The 18,340-nt window shown below is 39.2% G+C and overlaps 1 protein-coding gene across 9 annotated transcripts in view; it reads right to left on the reverse strand.

Moving 5' to 3' along the window:
• KIF6 (kinesin family member 6) overlaps positions 1-18,340 on the reverse strand; it is a 521,280-nt gene that overhangs the window by 287,897 nt on the left and 215,043 nt on the right. For 8 of the 9 annotated variants that reach the window (XM_082731109.1, XM_082731108.1, XM_082731114.1 and 5 more), the window contains 3 exons: positions 13,220-13,426; positions 3,365-3,508; positions 2,344-2,430 (listed from right to left, as the gene is read on the reverse strand). In XM_082731109.1, coding sequence (XP_082587235.1) covers positions 2,344-2,430; positions 3,365-3,508; positions 13,220-13,426 — 438 coding nt within the window. The remainder of the gene's footprint in view (positions 1-2,343; positions 2,431-3,364; positions 3,509-13,219; positions 13,427-18,340) is intronic. The other variant, XM_082731111.1, reaches the window with a different exon arrangement.

Genomic DNA, 18,340 nt, shown 5'->3' on the forward strand with positions numbered 1-18,340 from the left:
AGCTTCTTCACAGCAAAGGAAATAGTCAACAAAACTAAGAGGCAACCCACAGAATGGGAGAAGATATTTGCAAATGACATATTAGATAAAGGGCTGGTATCCAATATCTATAAAGGACTTATCAAACTCAACACCCAGAAAACAAATTATCCAATCAAGAAATGGGCAGAAGACCGGAAAAATAATTTCTCCAAAGAAGACATAGAAATGGCCAACAGACCTATGAAAAAACACTCAGTGTCACTTGGCACCAGGCAAATACAAATAAAAACCATAATGAGATACCCTACACCAGTCAGAATGGCTAAAATTAACATGGAAGACCTCAATATTTATTCAATTAACAGCTGTCAGCTTTGATTCAGATTTCTCTCTTCTTTACATATTTTGCAGTCCTACATCAAACACATGACAATGCTCACCTTTCTTCACATTCTTCAAGTAACTTCAAAGTCTCTCTAGCCTAATTTAAAGAAAAAAAAAACCCTCCAGCATTTAATATGTTCATTTTCCTTCAATTACGCTCTAATTTTTGTCTTCAGGCTAATGAATCATGGCTGTCTTTCTCGGGTTGTTCTGTGATGCAACAGGGCTGTTTGCTGGGGAGGTGGGGATGGCAGAAAAATTTATCCTATGTGTTTCCTTCCACTTGACTCAAGCCTTTGAATTCCAACTCCTTCTTCCAGTGGGGGCACTGTGTGTTGCAGGTGTCTGAGCAGGGTCTGTGCTGGAAAGAGACCCTGCCTCACCCACTTGGTTTCTCCAGAAGAGATTTCCAGCTGGGCAGCTCAAGCTCCTGAGACAAGCGGGGTAAAACAAATAACCCCACTATCCTTTTAACCTCCTTTGCCTCTATACTTCAGCACAATGATTTCAGGGAGACACGGCAAACAATCAGAAGGAAATAATTAATATGGGTAACAGTGAATTTAGAAGGTTATTATTATTATTATTTTGGAATTTGAGGAATTTATAAATGAAGCACTGTTGGTGAGATTTCACACCCTTTTTATAATGCATACTGCTAAGCCTACACCAGCTTATGTTCTAGAGAAAATTTTTAAAAACTGAGTGATCTGGAAAGTAATATAATCTTAATTTGGGAATGTATAAAATTAAAATATTTTATTTCTACATTTTCAATGTTGGCATAAGTTGATTTGATGTTGTATTTCATTTAAAGAAGACTAACAAAACAGAGAAAAAACATCTGCATTTAAAATGAGGATCTGAGTCATGGAACTTGCAAATATTTTTGCTTTAAAAAAGCACTCTGATAGGAGTGCCTGGGTGACTCAGATGGTTAAGCATCTGCCTTTGGCTTAGGTCGTGATCCCCAGGTCCTGGGATGGAGCCCCACATCGGGCCCCCAGCTCAGTGGGGAGTCTGCTTCTCTCTCTTCCTCTGGCTCTCCCCTGCTTGTGCTCTATCTCTATCTCTGTACCTCTCTCAAATGAATAAAAAAAAAAAAATAAATAAATAAATAAATAAATAAATAAGTAAATAAGCACTCTGGTAAAGCAGGATTCATTGTTGGAGAACTAGAAGTTTAGCTATTTTTCCATGGACCCAACTAATGATTAAGTTTTTTAAAGACTTGTTTATTTATTTTGAGAGGGATAGAAAGTGAGGGAGCAGGAGGAGGGGCAGAGGGAGAGGGAGACAGAGAATCTCAAGCATACTCCCCACTGAGCATGGAGCCCAACATAGGACTCAATCCCTCAACCCTAAGATCATGACCTGAGCTGAAATCAAGAGTTGGATGCTTAACAGACAGAGCCACCCAGGGACCCCACTGATTAATTTTTTTCTAATCTCTAAAATAAGCAGCAGGGAAGTTGTACAAAATACGGTTTTACTTAATAACCATTAGAACTTCATTTTCCTCTGTTAGCTTTTATAGAAGATGATCTATTTTTATTATTATCTCTAGAAACTTCAACTGAAGTTTTCTGAAAGGCTACCACCTGCATGTAAATAGAACTGGCCCTGACCAAGTCCCATGCATCCTCAGGACTCACTGCACTATCTCAGGAGTGGACTGAGGGGACTGCAGCTGCTAGGTCCTTGGGTCAGACCGTCTGTACCTAAATCCCGGCTCTGCCACTTATGGGGGCTGTGACTCTCAGCAAGTTAGTTAACATTTCTGGGCCTCAGTTTTGTCATCTGTAAAGCAGGGATGGGGATGACATCTACTCTAAAACTTGTTGTGAGAATTCAATAAATTAATAGGTTTCTAATACTTAGAACACTGCCTGGTATGAAGGATATGCCTCTTGAGTTTTGCTAATCTTTAATCCACTTTGATTTTTCTTCCAACCTAGTAAGTTCAAAGTTGCTTACCAATCTGGGATCGATTTCTTCATTAAGAACAGCTTCATTCTTTATGAGTGCCACTCGTTGTGCAAATCTGCAGGTAGATATTGACTCCTGTAAAGCAAAATAACTCCTTAAAATGTTATGGCTTAGAAAGATAACCCTTCATTTTTGTTCACAGAAGAAAGAAGCACATCTAAAGAGTGATGTGTATAAAACACAATGAGGGACCAAACCTCCAAATGAGGAAGTTTTGCTCTAGAACATCAGTTTAATTAAAATTTTATTTTGGCCTAATAAAATGATCCATGGTAAACATGTGGGAGATCATGAGGTCCTACATGGCAATTTATGTTATTTTTCAACTACTGATCTATGAAACCAGAGCCCCATATAGAAATCATAATTATGGCAGATACTATTATAACCCACAAACTTGAATGACTACAAAATAAACATTTGTAACAGGCCAGAAAGAGGCTTTGCAAGACATCTTAGAATGCACTTAGGGGTTGGCCTCGTTTTGGAAGATGTCCTGCCACTTCTTATTTTCCTTTTCTAGAGAAATTCTGGATCCTAAGAATTGGACTGCAATGCATAAAACATGAAGTTGAGTCTAAAGCAACCCAGGAAAGTCAGTCAGTAGCCAGGCCTTGATAAAGTATCCTGTACACTGAACTCAGTGACAGGTCTAGGGACATGTCCTAGAGATGAAGGTATCTTAGTAATCAAGAGCTAAACAGAAAAAGCAGCTAATCATCTCCTTTCTTATATCCTCTGGCCAAGATAACTAACCCAGCAGGAGGCTTCCCAAAATCTGTATCTGAGCCTTCTTCCCACCATCCTGGACTGTGTGAAGTCCATTCTCAAATGGGGGTAATTATAATGCTGGCCAACCAGCCAAAGCTGTGAACTCTGCAGGGTGTTTACATCTCAAAGCATACCCCAACCTGGCTGAAAAGATGGAAACCCTCCCGGGACCTTCAGCACCATCTCAGACACTGGCTACAGAAACTCAGACTGAGATCTCGGGAAAGAACCAACATACGTCAATATTCCTTTTCTCTAAAGAGAGTGTTGCAATCATGGTTGTCATGCAGTTCCCTCCCAAACTGTCCCTTAGGACACTGGTCATCATGGAGTTCCTGTAGGGAATGTGTGCACGGTGTTTTTCGGAAAGAGCAATGATCACCTGTGGTGTGGCAGAAAAATAATGGCATTAGATTAACAGAAAATGCACATCTTACGCTCAGCTAAAATGCAACTGCAGTGAAAATTCAAACAGAAATCATAACTGATTGCAGGGTGACATCTAAAACCTGGGCTCATAATAAATATTTTAACATGATTTGGTACACTAATGGTGAAGATGGAGGGAAGTAAACTTAACAAAAACATAGCACTGTGAACACTGTAATTTTTGGAGAGAGGATATAACTTGGCATAGAAAAGGATACATTATTATCCTGTCTTTGGCCATTGGAATATTCATGTAAAACTCAAGAGTAAATCATGCCAGAGTTTTAAAATCCCCACCAAAATTGATTTCTATGACCCATCTTCAAGGTAGAAGAGGCAGAGCAGTAAAGAAGAACTATGAGAGACAGTAGGGGTTAGTGATGGAGACCCAAGAATCTGGTATCACATTGTCCAGGTCCAAATTCTAGCCTTACTAGGGCATGTCACTCAACATCCCTGCCTCAGTGTCCTCAACTGTAAAACAGAGAACGGATAACAGCTACCTCACAGGGAGTTGAGTTAAAATGCACAAATTTTGAGAAGCAGCCAGCTAGCTCAGTGCTGTGTGAATGGCTGCTACCAGTCTAAGTGATGGGGGTAAGTTTATGTTGGGTCAACTAAGTCTCACTCATCTTACTCTTCATTTAATAGGAAGGTACCAGCTGGATGAAAGGCTGCTGCCCAAAGGGAGCCACTAGGGCTTCAGGGTTTTCCTGGGAAGATGAACCCAGTGCTAGGATGTCCATCCCAAGCATCAGGAACAAGGCACACACAGATGTGACTTCAGAGGCATCATGAGGCCCAGACCCTTGAAAATTACCTTGGCTAACACCTACCATTGTTCTAACCTTCCCTCCCCTCAGGTGTGTAATCCCCACCAACAGAATTTCTTCTACCCTCTTGGTTTATAAAACAAAATTGTTTTCAAAGGCTGTTTGGGGCAAAAACACATAATACCACAGGTCCTGCTTTAAATTCATGACCACAGATTTTATTTCTCCCAAAAATTACTGATCATTTCTCCCAAAAATTACTTCTCCAATCTCAGAAATGAGGATTTCATATTTTATCCTTTTGTTTCAGACCTCCATCCAGCCTTCCCTCCCTGCCTTTAGTCTTAGCTTGACTGTCACACACCCTTCCATTAGAAGGGAGCAGCCTGACCAGAACCATCTCCCGTCCCATCATTAAATGTCCCACTCTGCCCTTCCTGTGTCACCAAACTGTTCCTTCTAAGGTTAGCCCTTCATCCTCTCCCTCTTCTCTTCTCACTTACCTTGCTCCTACAATTACCCCTTTACTTCTTTTTTTTTTTTTATTTCTTTTCAGCGTAACAGTATTTATTGTTTTTTGCACCACACCCAGTGCTCTATGCAATCCGTGCCCTCCTTAATACCCACCACCTGGCTCCCCCAACCTCCCACCTCCCACCCCTTCAAAACCCTCAGGTTGTTTTTCAGAGTCCATAGTCTCTCATGGTTCACCTCCCCTTCCAATTTCCCTCAACCCCATTCTCCTCTCCATCTCCCCATGTCCTCCATGTTATTTGTTATGCTCCACAAGTAAGTAAAACCATAGGATAATTGACTCTCTCTGCTTGACTTATTTCACTCAACATAATCTCTTCTAGTCCCATCCATGTTGCTACAAAAGTGGGGTATTCATCCTTACTGATGGAGGCATAATACTCCATAGTGTATATGGACCACATCTTCCTTATTCATTCGTCTGGTGAAGGGCATCTTGGTTCTTTCCACATTTGGTGACCATGGCCATTGCTGCTATGAACATTGGGGTACAGATGGCCCTTCTTTTCACTACATCTGTATCTTTTACCCCTTTATTTCTGCATCAATTTCTCTCTCTCACCTGGATCATTCCCATCCTGTGTGTCCTCTAGTCTAAAAACCAAGATGGCTCTTCCTAAGGTTTTCAGCAATCCCCTGCTGTACCCAAAGTATTTATGGCCATCTTATTAGACTTCTGAGTCGAGTAAGCATTCAACACAGGTACTCTCTGCATCCTTTTGGAAACACTTTATTCATTGGTAACCAGGACATCACATTTCCCTGGTTTTCATCTTTTCTCAAACATTAGTTAATGAATGCTTCCTTTCCTTCTTCCTAAGTTATAGACATTGGAATACTCCAGGGTTTCTCATTCTTATCTATACTCTCTTCATATGGAATCTCATCCAATCTTCTTAAATACATATATACACATATATCCTGCTATCTCCCCCAATTTATACCATCAGCTTCGCCCTGAGCTGCTCTCTCTGTGGCAACCCTAAATCTCCACTTGAATGTCTGTTCTTTTTTTTTTTTTTTAAAGATTTTATTTATTTATTTGACAGAGAGAGATCACAGTTAGGCAGAGAGGCAGGCAGAGAGAGAGAGAGAGAGAGAGAGAGAGGGAAGCAGGCTCCCTGCTGAGCAGAGAGCCTGATGTGGGACTCGATCTCAGGACCTTGAGATCATGACCTGAGCCGAAGGCAGCGGCTTAACCCACTGAGCCACCCAGGCGCCCTTGAATGTCTATTCTTGACCTTCTCTTCCCTCTCCACACAAATCTGATTCTTTTCTGGGTTTTACCCATCATTACTGATGGCACCACCATCCACCTACTGGCTCAGGTCAAAACCCTGCACATCATCCTTATTGCCCCTCATTTCTGACATCTAATCCACTAGTTATTTCTATTCATTTTACCTAAACAGCATGCCCAGAATTGGGCCACTTTTCCCACTTCTGTCACCACTCCAGGTCAAGCCTCCATCACTCCTTCCTTGGACAGCTATACAAGGCTTTGACTTATCCTGGTTTCTCTTTTTGCCCACCACACCCCTCACCTCCCTTTGATCTACTCTCTGCAGAGAAATCTTTACAAAATATAAGTTACTTCAAGTCACTTCACTGCTTACAACCTTCCCGTAGCTTCCTGAAACTCCATAATGACCCAACTCCTGCATGATCTAGTCCCTGTCTACCTATCTGTCCTCATCTTCTATTGTGCTTTCCTTTCACAGCCCACATTGGCCTCACTGTTCCTCCACCATAACAAGACTGTCTCCACGTCACCACCTTTGAATTTGTTCTTTTTACCTAGAATCTTCTTGCCCAGATTTTCATATAGCTTCCTATGTCACATCATTTAAATCTTTGCTCAAATCTTGTCTCCTTACAAGGGCTTTCACTAAACACCTTGTCAAATGTAACCTATCTCCAGGATTTTAATCGATTTCATTTTTCTTCCTGTTCTTATCACTATTTGAAATTCTATTCACTTATTTACCTTTTTTTAAAATCTGCTCCCTCACTTGGCTTTCAGCTTCATTAGGCCAGAGACTTTGTTTCTCTCATTCACAATTCTACACCACCATCTAGAGCAGTGTCTGGCCCCCAGTCTATGGGGCAGAAACTACATTGTCTTTTTACTCCATTCTCAGGATAACCCCCATTCTAGTTTCATTCACTATGAAGTTACACTTCCTACTCTCTCTTATAACTCAACGTTCTACGTGAGACCTAGCTCCATCAAAAGGACACCTTGTGTGGGGCTGGGAGGTGAGTGGTGAGAGGTGGTAGCCACAAAAAAGGAAGATCAGATATATAGGAGAGAGTGGTGGTGAAGGCATCTGGTTCCTCCGAGGTAGCTGCAACAAACTTCTGGAATCCAGGACTTACTGTCCTGGGTGCCAAGGGCGGAGTTCTGAACTGCCAAGAGCAGTTCAGTGCTGTGGCTGGACTGTCTCCTGTTTGCTCTGCTCTAGGCTGTGTAGTATCTAAGCCCAGTTTTCTAACTTTTCTTGCAGTTCTTTATGTTTAATAAACTCTACATTGCTTAAATCAGCTACAGTAGGGTTTCTGGTTTATGATAAAGAAATCTGACAAATACAACATGTGTTTGACACCGTTATGTGAAATGAACAAATAAATGAGTAGATTAATTAGCTTCACCTAGGAAGATAGTGCAAGGGTCAACAGTATGGAGTGAGATTTGGTGGAACTGAGTTTCAGTGTAATTGGAAAGGAAGTAGGGAACATGGCAGACCCAAGTCTGAGTGGCAAGGTGGTAGCAGGGAATGCTGAGCAGAACTCCAGACCCTCAGAGCTAAGAGGGCAAAGGAAATACCTCTAATAATCAAGGCAGGCCCAAATACCAAGCCAGACCAAAGAGAGGTTGGTCTGATAGATGTGTGGAGAGGGTGGCATAACTGCTTATGAATCATAATTAAGTGTCTGACAATGCTCTAAGTACTTTGAAATTCTTTCACAAAACAAATGTCACTGTTTTTTTTCCTGCTCCAGGAAACAATATTAATACCTCTTCTATTCAGCAGCTTTATGACAACTTAGGTGACATAAAAGAGAATATGCTTATTAAGCTTCCCGCTGATAGTAAATTCAATGGGGTTAGTTAATTTACTATTGGTTGCAGCAACAGAAAATGTAACCCAAACTGGATTTAATCATAAGGGAAATTTATTGGCCCATGTATCTATAATAGGAAAGGTTTTAGGTTACACGTAACCCAAAAGGTCAGTGCTACCACCAAGGATTTAGTTTTCACCAATATCTCTGCTCTACCTTCTATGTTGTAGAAGTCTGCCTCTCTTCACAGCCACGGGATGGCTGCCAAATATCCTTATTTATAACTGATGTGAGAAAGTTCTCTAATCATTAAATATATACCCTGAGCTTCCCTAGGGACCAGCTTGGGTCATAGGCCCATCTCTGAACCAATCACTACAGCCAAGGCTCCAATTGGTTTAGACTAGTCAAGGTCTACTCTTGGAGCTGGGATGGGCTCATGGCTGCTACTCTTGCAGAGAATGTTGTAGAGGAAATTCCAATGCCCTTTCCAGAAATGGTTCTAAAATGGTTCAAGAGAATAATTAAAATTCCAAATGTGATTATGGATTGGAAAGCATGGTCTTTAGAAATGGGAAAAATGAAAGCAGTTCATAATAAAAGAATGAACCCAGGACTTAGAGGCAGAATCTAGCTGCCCCACTTGTGCAATTTTAGACAGATCTCTTAAGTTTATTAGTCTCTGTTTCCTCACCTGTAAAAGTAGGATTAGAATACCTGCCTATCTCAGAGAAATGTTTTAAAGATGAATAGAGATTGTTTCTGGGATAGTAAAACAAAATGCACTCCATATAGCAGGGGTATCCAGGCTATGTTCTTTAGGATCCCTCTGGACACTTGTTATAGCCCTATAAAGCTAGTCCTGGGCCATTTCTCTAACAGAGGGCCCTGAAAAGGCACCTTCTCAGCTCTAAAGGAGCCTGGGAGTATCAGAATAAGTCTAGACCCCTTGGAGAAGATATAGATCTTCAGAGTGACCCAGAAATGGCCAGTATTCGGGAAAGAGGCAAAGGTGGATTATTTTTTATGGGGATGCTTTGGGCTCTCTAAATTGGGCCAGAACCAAATGATCTGAATGGCACAAGCTAAGGAGATAGTTACACAACCTGTATTTTTAAAAAAATGTTTACTCCCATTTGGGATTTCATACATAAATATAACAAAATGTTCCTGAAGACATTCTTTAAGCAACAAAGAATGGAAACTCACATTATACTTAATATCTCCAAGTACCTAGAAACTATTCTTAGAATCAATCACTCAGATTACTATTTAATGAATTGAAGAGATTTTCTTTTAAAGAGCTCAGGAGCACATGGAAAATTATCCTCTGAAAACTGACAATGATTTGGAGTGGTTACAACTGTCACTGGCAGCATTCGTTTTTCTCCTCAACACACACATTCAGTGGAAGCCAAGTGGAAACTGAAACTCTGAAGAAATCCTGCTTATGGTGGATAACTGGTTGAAGGGAACCCGGATTCTGATTTCTGTAAAGGCAGAGAGCAAACACACTGTTCCCAGTGGTTTCTCACTTGATGTTTGGGCTGACAGAGAACAAAGGTCACACCAGGAGCACTCGGTGAGGCTAATGGTTAGAACAAGTATGCATGTCCCCTTCCTTTTCTTCCATGCACTTAATTTCCAGGGCTGATATGCACCCTGTTATTGTGGCTTAAAATTTTTTCGAGGAGACTTTTTGGAAAGAGTACCGCATACACAAGGAAAACTCCAAATCCAACAGTACTCTGACAAACAGAAATTTATTTACTGATAAGTACAGTAAGGGGCATGCAACTCAGAAAGTCTGTAAGCTGCGAGCAGATGTAAGGCCCACAATGATGGCCAGAAGGACAGTGGCAGTTCTGCATGGAATTTCTATAACCAACATGGGCTAATAAGTGTAAGAGAGGTTACCAAACTATTTCTTAGGACATTTCCATCTATATACTGAAACTAAGATGGAGAGGATGTAATTAATTACAAACATTTACGTGAGTTGCTGAAACAGCATTTATCTGACCTTATGTAAGGATATGTTTATACGTGTTGCTCCTTCACTAGATAACATGATAGCACCATTTCTCAATGATGCATTTATCCTCATTGTCTGACATAATTCAAGCACTTCACAGACACTTAGTTACAGTTTGTTGAATGAATGAATGAATGCAGTTAAACTAAAGTGTGTTACACTTCCAGTCTCATTAGCCACAAAATCAAGTTTTGCATAAAGAAAACCTGGGTATAAAAATCCTTGAATTCTATTATTTTATTAATAGTATCTGCCCCCTTTTTTTATTACTCTTATTCCCCTGTACTCCTTGGTTCTTCCTCACTTATCTCTTTCTGTGTGAAATTCCAAAATTTCGCTGTGACCCACCTATTTCCTTATTTGCCACAACTCCTAGATTTACTCAACCCCACATATCTATGCCCATACCTGCAGTTTTCCATATTTCTGTCCCTCTTTTTTTGTTGTTGTTGTTGTTTTGTTTTTTAAAGGATTTTATTTATTTGACAGACAGAGGTCACAAGTAGGCAGAGAAGCAGGCAGAGAGAGAGAGAGGAGGAAGCAGGCTCCCTGCCGAGCAGAGAGCCCGATGCGGGGCTCGATCCCAGTGGGAACTGGGAGTCCTTTAAACCTTAGACCCTGGGATCATGACCTGAGCCGAAGGCAGAGGCTTTAACCCACTGAGCCACCCAGATGCCCCTATTAACTCTGATGCTAATCTTTCTCCCCTTCTCTCTGTTATCTTATGCTATAACCTCTAGGAAAACCCTTGTAGAGTAGTGTAGGTAGTTAGCAGCTAGAGTCATGCATTGGGTACATATAAAACAGATAGTTGACATTCAGAAAGCCAAAGGTCAATGACATGTGAGTATTGCTGTGGCCCTGGCTGAACTGAGCCCCTGGACTGGAGCTAAGGTTTAAAGGACTCCCAGTTCCCACTGCCTGACATGCTCTAACCCCAGATCTGCCTGGTTCTCTCCTACTTGTTCTTTGAGTCTCTGTTTAATATCAGCCCTGAGAGAACTTTCATTCCCTTTGCCCTGCTCAGCCGAAGACTGGTCCCCCATTATAAGCTCCCCTCGCCCGTTGGCCTTTCTCTGCACAACTCACCTGGATAACAGCCAAGTATTTAATGACTATTTATTCCATGCACATCTCCCTGCACCAGCCCCTGAGACCTTTGGTGCAAGGACCATTTCTACTTTGCTCAGCACTATGCTCCAGTGCCTGGTGTAGTCCTCAGCATGATACTGCTCCTTACAAATGTTCGTTAAATACATAAATTCATTATACAGAAAATCAAGTGCATAGAGCCACCAAGATTACTCACACGAGGCTGATGTTGCAAGAATTTTGAAGAGAAGAGATGTGGGGAGAGGAAGAGTTTTAATGAGAAGTAGCAGCTTGCAAAGGTTGTATAGAATGAAGGGAGAGGATTAGGGGCAGAATGTTTTCCTTGAGTGATAACAATTGGTGGAAATTCTGATTTAACTAATGAATATAATTTTGTATGAACAGATGGGCATAATGGGAGTTAAAGCAGACAGTGCTACCATCAGAAACAACTAGGAATATTTCTTTGAAATAAAGCACTTTGAATACAGTCCATTATGTTTTCATATCAGGGTTTTATAAGTGTTCAATTAAGAAAAAGCTCTGTTAAGCAAAAGTACTACTTAATATTTGAGCAAGAACAGCTAGGGAAGGCTGAGTCTTGTCAGAAACACTAAAATCATCTGAGCACATGCAGGCCATTAATCTCTGGGTCCTGCCTTACTGGGGTTCATTTAGTCAGAGCCTAACTGCAGGCACCTTGTTCAGATACAGCTCCCTTAGGTTTCTCTCAATCTGCTTTCTCAGCCAACTTGACCATTAGAAGCATTTAACATCAGGACAATATCAGTCTCAAAAGGGTTCATTAGGCAGTAAAAGAAAAGAGGGGGGAGTTCTGTTTGTTTTTTCAAATCTTTTAGCCTCCAACACTCATTAGCAAGTCCTTCTGCCTTGCCAATATACTCTGTACTTCTCCACTCCAGTTTTTTATCATGTTTCTTTTTTTCCCCCCCTTAGAATTTGGAAGTAGTTGCCATCTTTAACATTCAACTCACAGCACTTTACTCATGGAGCTGAAAGAACTTGAGAAATCATCTAATTCAATATGCTCATTTTAGGGGTGAGGATTTTTTTTTCTGGAAAATTTATTTAGCTAAATTCAGATGAGCTTTCTTTGCACTTGGGAGATAAATTCAGAAGTCAAAAATAGAGCATACACTGGGGTAGACTGCAGGAAATTTGGGGTAAGGGCTGGAAGGGGAAGCTAAAGCAAAGAGAACTTTCATAGAATCACAATCATCAGCTAGATGAAGTCACCAGAAGCTAAAAAGCTATTAGTCATCTTTAAATTATGTTCCCACAACAAATCTACTAGCCTGAAAAGACAGGCCATGGGAGGCCATTTATAACCTATATTCACACCCATTACAAATTTTATAACAAAAATAATAAGGTATAGTGAGAGAAGACGCGGGCTTTGGAGCCAAGCAATTCAAGATTCAAATCCTCATCTCACCATTAACTGGTAACCTCAGGAAGGTCTCAGGAAGACCCGAGTTTCAAAATATATAAAATGGGAATAACTAATACCCACAGAGTAGGGTTGTTGCAAGGTTTAAATAAAATGGTATAGACAAAATGCTAGTAGCTACACCAATGTTCACAGCAGTATTATTCACAATAGCCAAAAGGTAGTGACAACCTAAGTATCCATTGATGACTGAATGGATAAACAAGACATGGCATGTGCAATAAGAAAACATTACTCAGCATTACAGAGGAATGAAATTCAAACACATGTTAGAACATGGATGGACTTTGAAGACATTAATCCTAAATGACATACATCATACTGAAAAGGACAAATATATGATTCCACTTACATGAATACCTAGAACAGCCAAGTTCACAGAGACAGAAAGTAGAATAGAGGTCACCAGGTACTGGGAGCATAAGAAAATGGAAAATTATTGTTTAATAAGTACAGAGTTTCTGATTGGGTTATGAAAAAGTTCTGGAAATAGATGGTGGTGATGGTTACACAACACTGTGAACTTAATGACACAGAACTGTACACTTGAAAATGATTAAAATGATGAAGTGTATATTATGCACATTTTACCAAAATAAAAGAAGAAAACAAAAATAATGCTAGCAGAGTGCCTGATGCAAAGTCTTTTAACAAATGGTAGATACAGTTACATCCCATTATGCTTATTTTTACCTGTTCTAAGTAATGTAGGGACAAGTTGATATACTTGGCCTCAGTTAGAAGTTGACCCCCTACTCCAGTCTTTGCAACTCGCTCTGAACCAGCCAGGTCAACCAAATGAAGTTTGGCATGCCGGACAGTCGCAGATCCTGGTTCCTTGCTTGATAAGTGAATAGTGAAAATGCAGTGGGATCGAGTTGAAGCCTGGTTCATTGGAGTCTATAAAATGAAATTGCAAAACAAAATTAAAGTGAACACTGAGAATTTTTGCAAACTATCAAAAAGTTTAGATGTATGTCTCTAATAGTATGACTTTGAACCCAATGCTGTCAAACTCAGCAAAAAGCTTGTAGCTGAGATCACTTTAAGTGAGTTATTTTTAATATACTGTCTCTTGAATGACTTACAACAGATATGGGTGGGTTGATTCAGAAAGTGAGGAAAGAGTTCAAATGAAGTAAAGCATGAATCCTCTTACTAATACGGTAACTTAATTTCATTAACGTGACCACAGTCCTTATCTTAACCTTGGGTAGCCATACTTGCAAATGTTCGATGGGAATGTCATGGGGAAAAAAGTGAAAATGGATGCACTGGGGGAATTCATTACACACTTGTAATTAACACAACCCACAGATGAGAATGCCCAGTATCACTGCTACTACCCAACAGTGAATGAGGATCCCAGCCAATGCATGGACAGGACTGGAAGAGATTATGCTGAGTGAAATAAGTCAAGCAGAGAGGGTCAATTATCATATGGTTTCACTTATTTGTGGAGCATAACAAATAGCATGGGGGACAAGGGGAGATGGAGAGGAGAAGGGAGTTGAGGGAAATTGGATGGGGAGGTGAACCACGAGAGACTATGGACTCTGAAAAACAATCTGAGGGTTTTGAAGGGGTGGAGAGTGGGAGGTTGGGGGAACCAGGTGGTGGGTATTAGAGAGGGCATGGATTGCATGGAGCACTGGGTGTGGTGCAAAAACAATGAATACTGTTATGCTGAAAAAAATAAATAAATTTTTTTAAAAATGTGGAACTATAAGAAAGAGGCTGAAAATTCTGTCTCTATGTTTATATTTGTAACTTTAATTAATTATACATTTATATTTCTGCAATCCCAAATATTGATGATGAATTGTTAAGAATTTATCATAAGTATTAGTTGAATCTTTCCAAGATGCAAATTATTAATCTGGACTAAAAATGATTCTTTATTGAAAAATATAAATACAAATCAGGCAATGGAAACTTATACTTGGTAATAAAAGTTTATCTAACACATAATCTGTGGTTTCTAAATTACTCTGGGATCACAAGACTAGATTTCATCATAAACTCTAAATTTTTTTAAAAAATAAAAATGTGAAATCTTTAAAAAAAAACAAGAAAAAGAAATACAAGTCATAGTGACAGGAAAAAAAGAGGTTAAAACATAATTGTGTACAGAAATATGATGATGTACATAGAAAATGCAAGAGCACATATAAACCATTAAAAACTAAGAAGTTTAGCAAGGCTGCTAGATGCAAGATCAACATGCCAAATCAAGGAAGTTCTAATAACCCGGCAATAATTAAGCAGGAAATACAATATTACTCATAATGGCCACAATGAGATAACAGGAGATTAATCTTATAAAAATGTGTGATTTGCTGGGAAATGATATTAAAAGATTCAAAAAGGAAACCTGAGTAAAGGTATCCTAGATATTAATATACGATGTCCAGGATGGGAAAACTGAAAATTCATCTCTATGTTAATTTCTCTGTATTAACCTACATATTCAATGCAATTGAAATAAAAATACCACACATTATGTTTGTGGAATAGAACAAATAAATCAATTCTAAAACACAGATGGAAGAGCAAATATTAAAAAAATAACAAAAATAATTCTGTGAAAGAAGAATGAGAAGGCAACGTGTCCTGCTGTACATCAGGGTATATCATAATGCCACAGTAATTAAAACAGTGTGGTGTTGCTGTAGGAACAGATAACACAGTCAGTAAAACAGGCTGGGCTTGGGTAGGCACTCTGCATAGGATAGAGGACACACGGAGCACAGTGGAGAAAGGATGGACTAATTAACAAATGGTGTGGTAATTATTAAAAAAATAATAAATTAAGGTTTCTTTCTCACAGCAGACACACAAATAAAGTCCAGAATGTATTAAAGACTTAAGTGTAAATTAATGCAATTTTAACATTAATATAAGAAAATATGGAAGCATATCATAGTCAACCCAAGGTAATAATGGATCTTTTTTTGTTAAAAAATAAATATTTGTTTATTTATTTGAGAGAGACTGAAAGAGCAAGTGGGGAGAGAGGCAGAGGGAGAGAATCTCAAGTAGATTCCCCACTGAGTGCAGAGCCTAACATGGGGTCAGTCTCATGAACCATAAGATCATAACCTGAGTCAAAATCACAAGTCAGCAACTTAACTAACTGAGCCACCCAGGCACCCTAGTAACGGATCTTTTATGATAAGACATTAAACACAAAAATGAAGTGATTGAAAGTATTTGACCAAATTATCCAAAATTGAAGAACTTCTGGGTGATAAAATCTGCCACAAAGTTAGAAGACTGGGAAATGACATTTGAAATCCATATGGCTAACAAAAGATTAATATTTGAAATAAAGAACTCCCATATGTCAATATGAAAAAGACAACTCAGAAAAAAATGAGCAAAGGATATGAATGGGCAACCCATAATGAGGAAATCTGAACATGGTCAATAAGTATTTTTTTTAAATGCTCAAATTCACAGATAATCAGGACAAAAAATTCAAGCCAAAATGATAAACTATTTCATTCACATCCATCAGACTGGCAATATTTTAAAGAAACAAAGTCTAAAGAGATAAGGTTTGTAAAGATACAAGGAAACAGGAACTTTTACATACTGCTGGTGACAACATAAATTAAGAACCCATTTTGAAAGCAACTTGACAATATGTGGTTAATATTGTAGATGCATAAAACCCACAATCCAGCTGCAGACTATGAGGTGTATTTCCTGGGGAGAAAATTTGGAACAAGGAATACTAGGAGAGAGAAAAGTGTGGATCATATACACACATATGAACATTCACTATGACACTGTTTGGGGATAGCAAGAAAGTGGTGCAAGATGTATCACGTAAATGAACATCTGTGGTGGAAAAGATGAATACACTGGGATAATTCAAACTATAGAGAAGTTAAAATGAAGCACCGTTTGGCAGATGGGATTTCTGAAACGCTGAAGAAATAAAAGCATATTAAAGAATGATGTAAAGTTAGATGATCAAAATGATATCTATGTTAGAACTTAGGGAACCAAAGAAGCAATGCTATCTAAAAGATTTGTTCATGGCTCTATAACTTAGGTCATTAAAGTATAAAAATACAGACTGGAAGGACATAGCACATTAACAATAAGAATTGCTTTTGTGAGGGATACAAAGCAAAAAGCCAACAAGAGGACTTCAAGTGTATGTGTAATAGCCTATGTATTTAAAATGATCAGAAGCAAATTCTGATACCTAAAAATTAAAAAATCATCTAAAAATATTCCAAATGGATGCTCACATAAGTAAATATGTTCATCTTTCTACCTCTGCAAAATGGGATTTAATGAAAGAATTTCCATACGGATGCACATGTATTTGGGTAACATACTTGGATGTTATTCTATGTTATTTTATTTTATTATTTATTTATTTATTTGAGGGGGAGAGAAAGAGAGAGAGAACACAAGAGGTAGGGAGGGGCAGAGGGACAGAGAAGCAGACTCCCCACTGAGCAGGGAGTCCACCCTGGGGCTTGATCCCAGGACCCTGAAATCATGACCTCAGCTGAAGGCAGATGCTTAACCGACTGAGCCACCCAGGCGCCCCTTGGATGCTATTTTAACCAGAAATTTCTTTCTGTAAATATGAGTTCTTGATATATAATCCACTGTTGATTTATACCAAGAAGCAAAATACACAGATGTCAAAATACTAACATTGTTTTGGTTATGATGTAGACAGTGAGTTAAATAGGCTGAAAATGTGACCCATTAGTCGTTGCCACAATAACTATACCCAGATCTGGCCAGTGTGTGATTTTGCTTGCTGAAGTGGATCGGCAAATAACTGTGCCTGAAAAACCGCAAACTCAAATTTAGAACCCAAGTTGAGGTGTCTTGAAAGTGACTGGAAGTTATTTGCAGAACTTAAACATGGGTTTCATTTCACTGTTACATTCGCACAATAAATCCTACAGTACTGTCACAAAAGTCAAATTGATCGATATAAATGAGTAACACGGAGACTGTCCCCAGCGGCTGTCTTCAGCTTCTATGTGGATATATTGAAATCACAGTAAAATGTGGCCATTAGCAAATAATGGAAGAGCATGCCCATTTCAAAGGAATGTGAGATTTACATTAAATTAAATTGTATTTCTGGAGTCTGTAATTAAAATGCTGTCGGAGTCCATGCCTACAATTTTGTAACTTCTCATAAATATTTCCTGCATGAAGTAGTAGTTGGTGTCCTCTCAGCTAAAATTTTCTTAAACCTCAGAGAACACTCTTTATGTGTAGCTGTTTTAAGTGTGATTGAATGTGTTGGTGTCTGCTCTGTGTTTGTTTAGGGGTGTCTTTATGTCTCATAGGCATGCCCCTACGTTTGCCCTTTCAAAGGTAAAATTGTATTAAAACATTTCTGAAACTGCCTAAGAACAGATGGCACCATTTAGGCAGATTCATTCAAATTTAAGCGCACATTTTAAACAAATGTGCTCTTGGCACTACAGCTTATGTCTTTGGAAAAATTTTAGTGATGATTAATCATCCGCATGGAGAGAGATTTCACATTTCATATCAGTCTATGGCTACAGCTCTGCATCAGGCAGCACAAAGACTAGAAGGAAAGTAAGACATAGACCTTGCCTTCAAGGAATTTATAATCTAGTTCAAGATCTAAAGACAAAACAAGCAAAATGAGAATGAAAGATGAGAAAAGGGCAAATGTTCAATGAAGTGATCTGTTCTCAGAACTGAGCATCCTGATCTTTTAGGTAATACCCAAGAATGCTAACCATGCCCTTATTCTGGAAGTTCCAGCCACCCTGTCCCTCCTTGTTCCTATAA

Source organism: Mustela nivalis (assembly GCF_964662115.1).
Source record: "Mustela nivalis genome assembly, chromosome: 5".
Lineage (NCBI taxonomy): Eukaryota > Metazoa > Chordata > Mammalia > Carnivora > Mustelidae > Mustela > Mustela nivalis.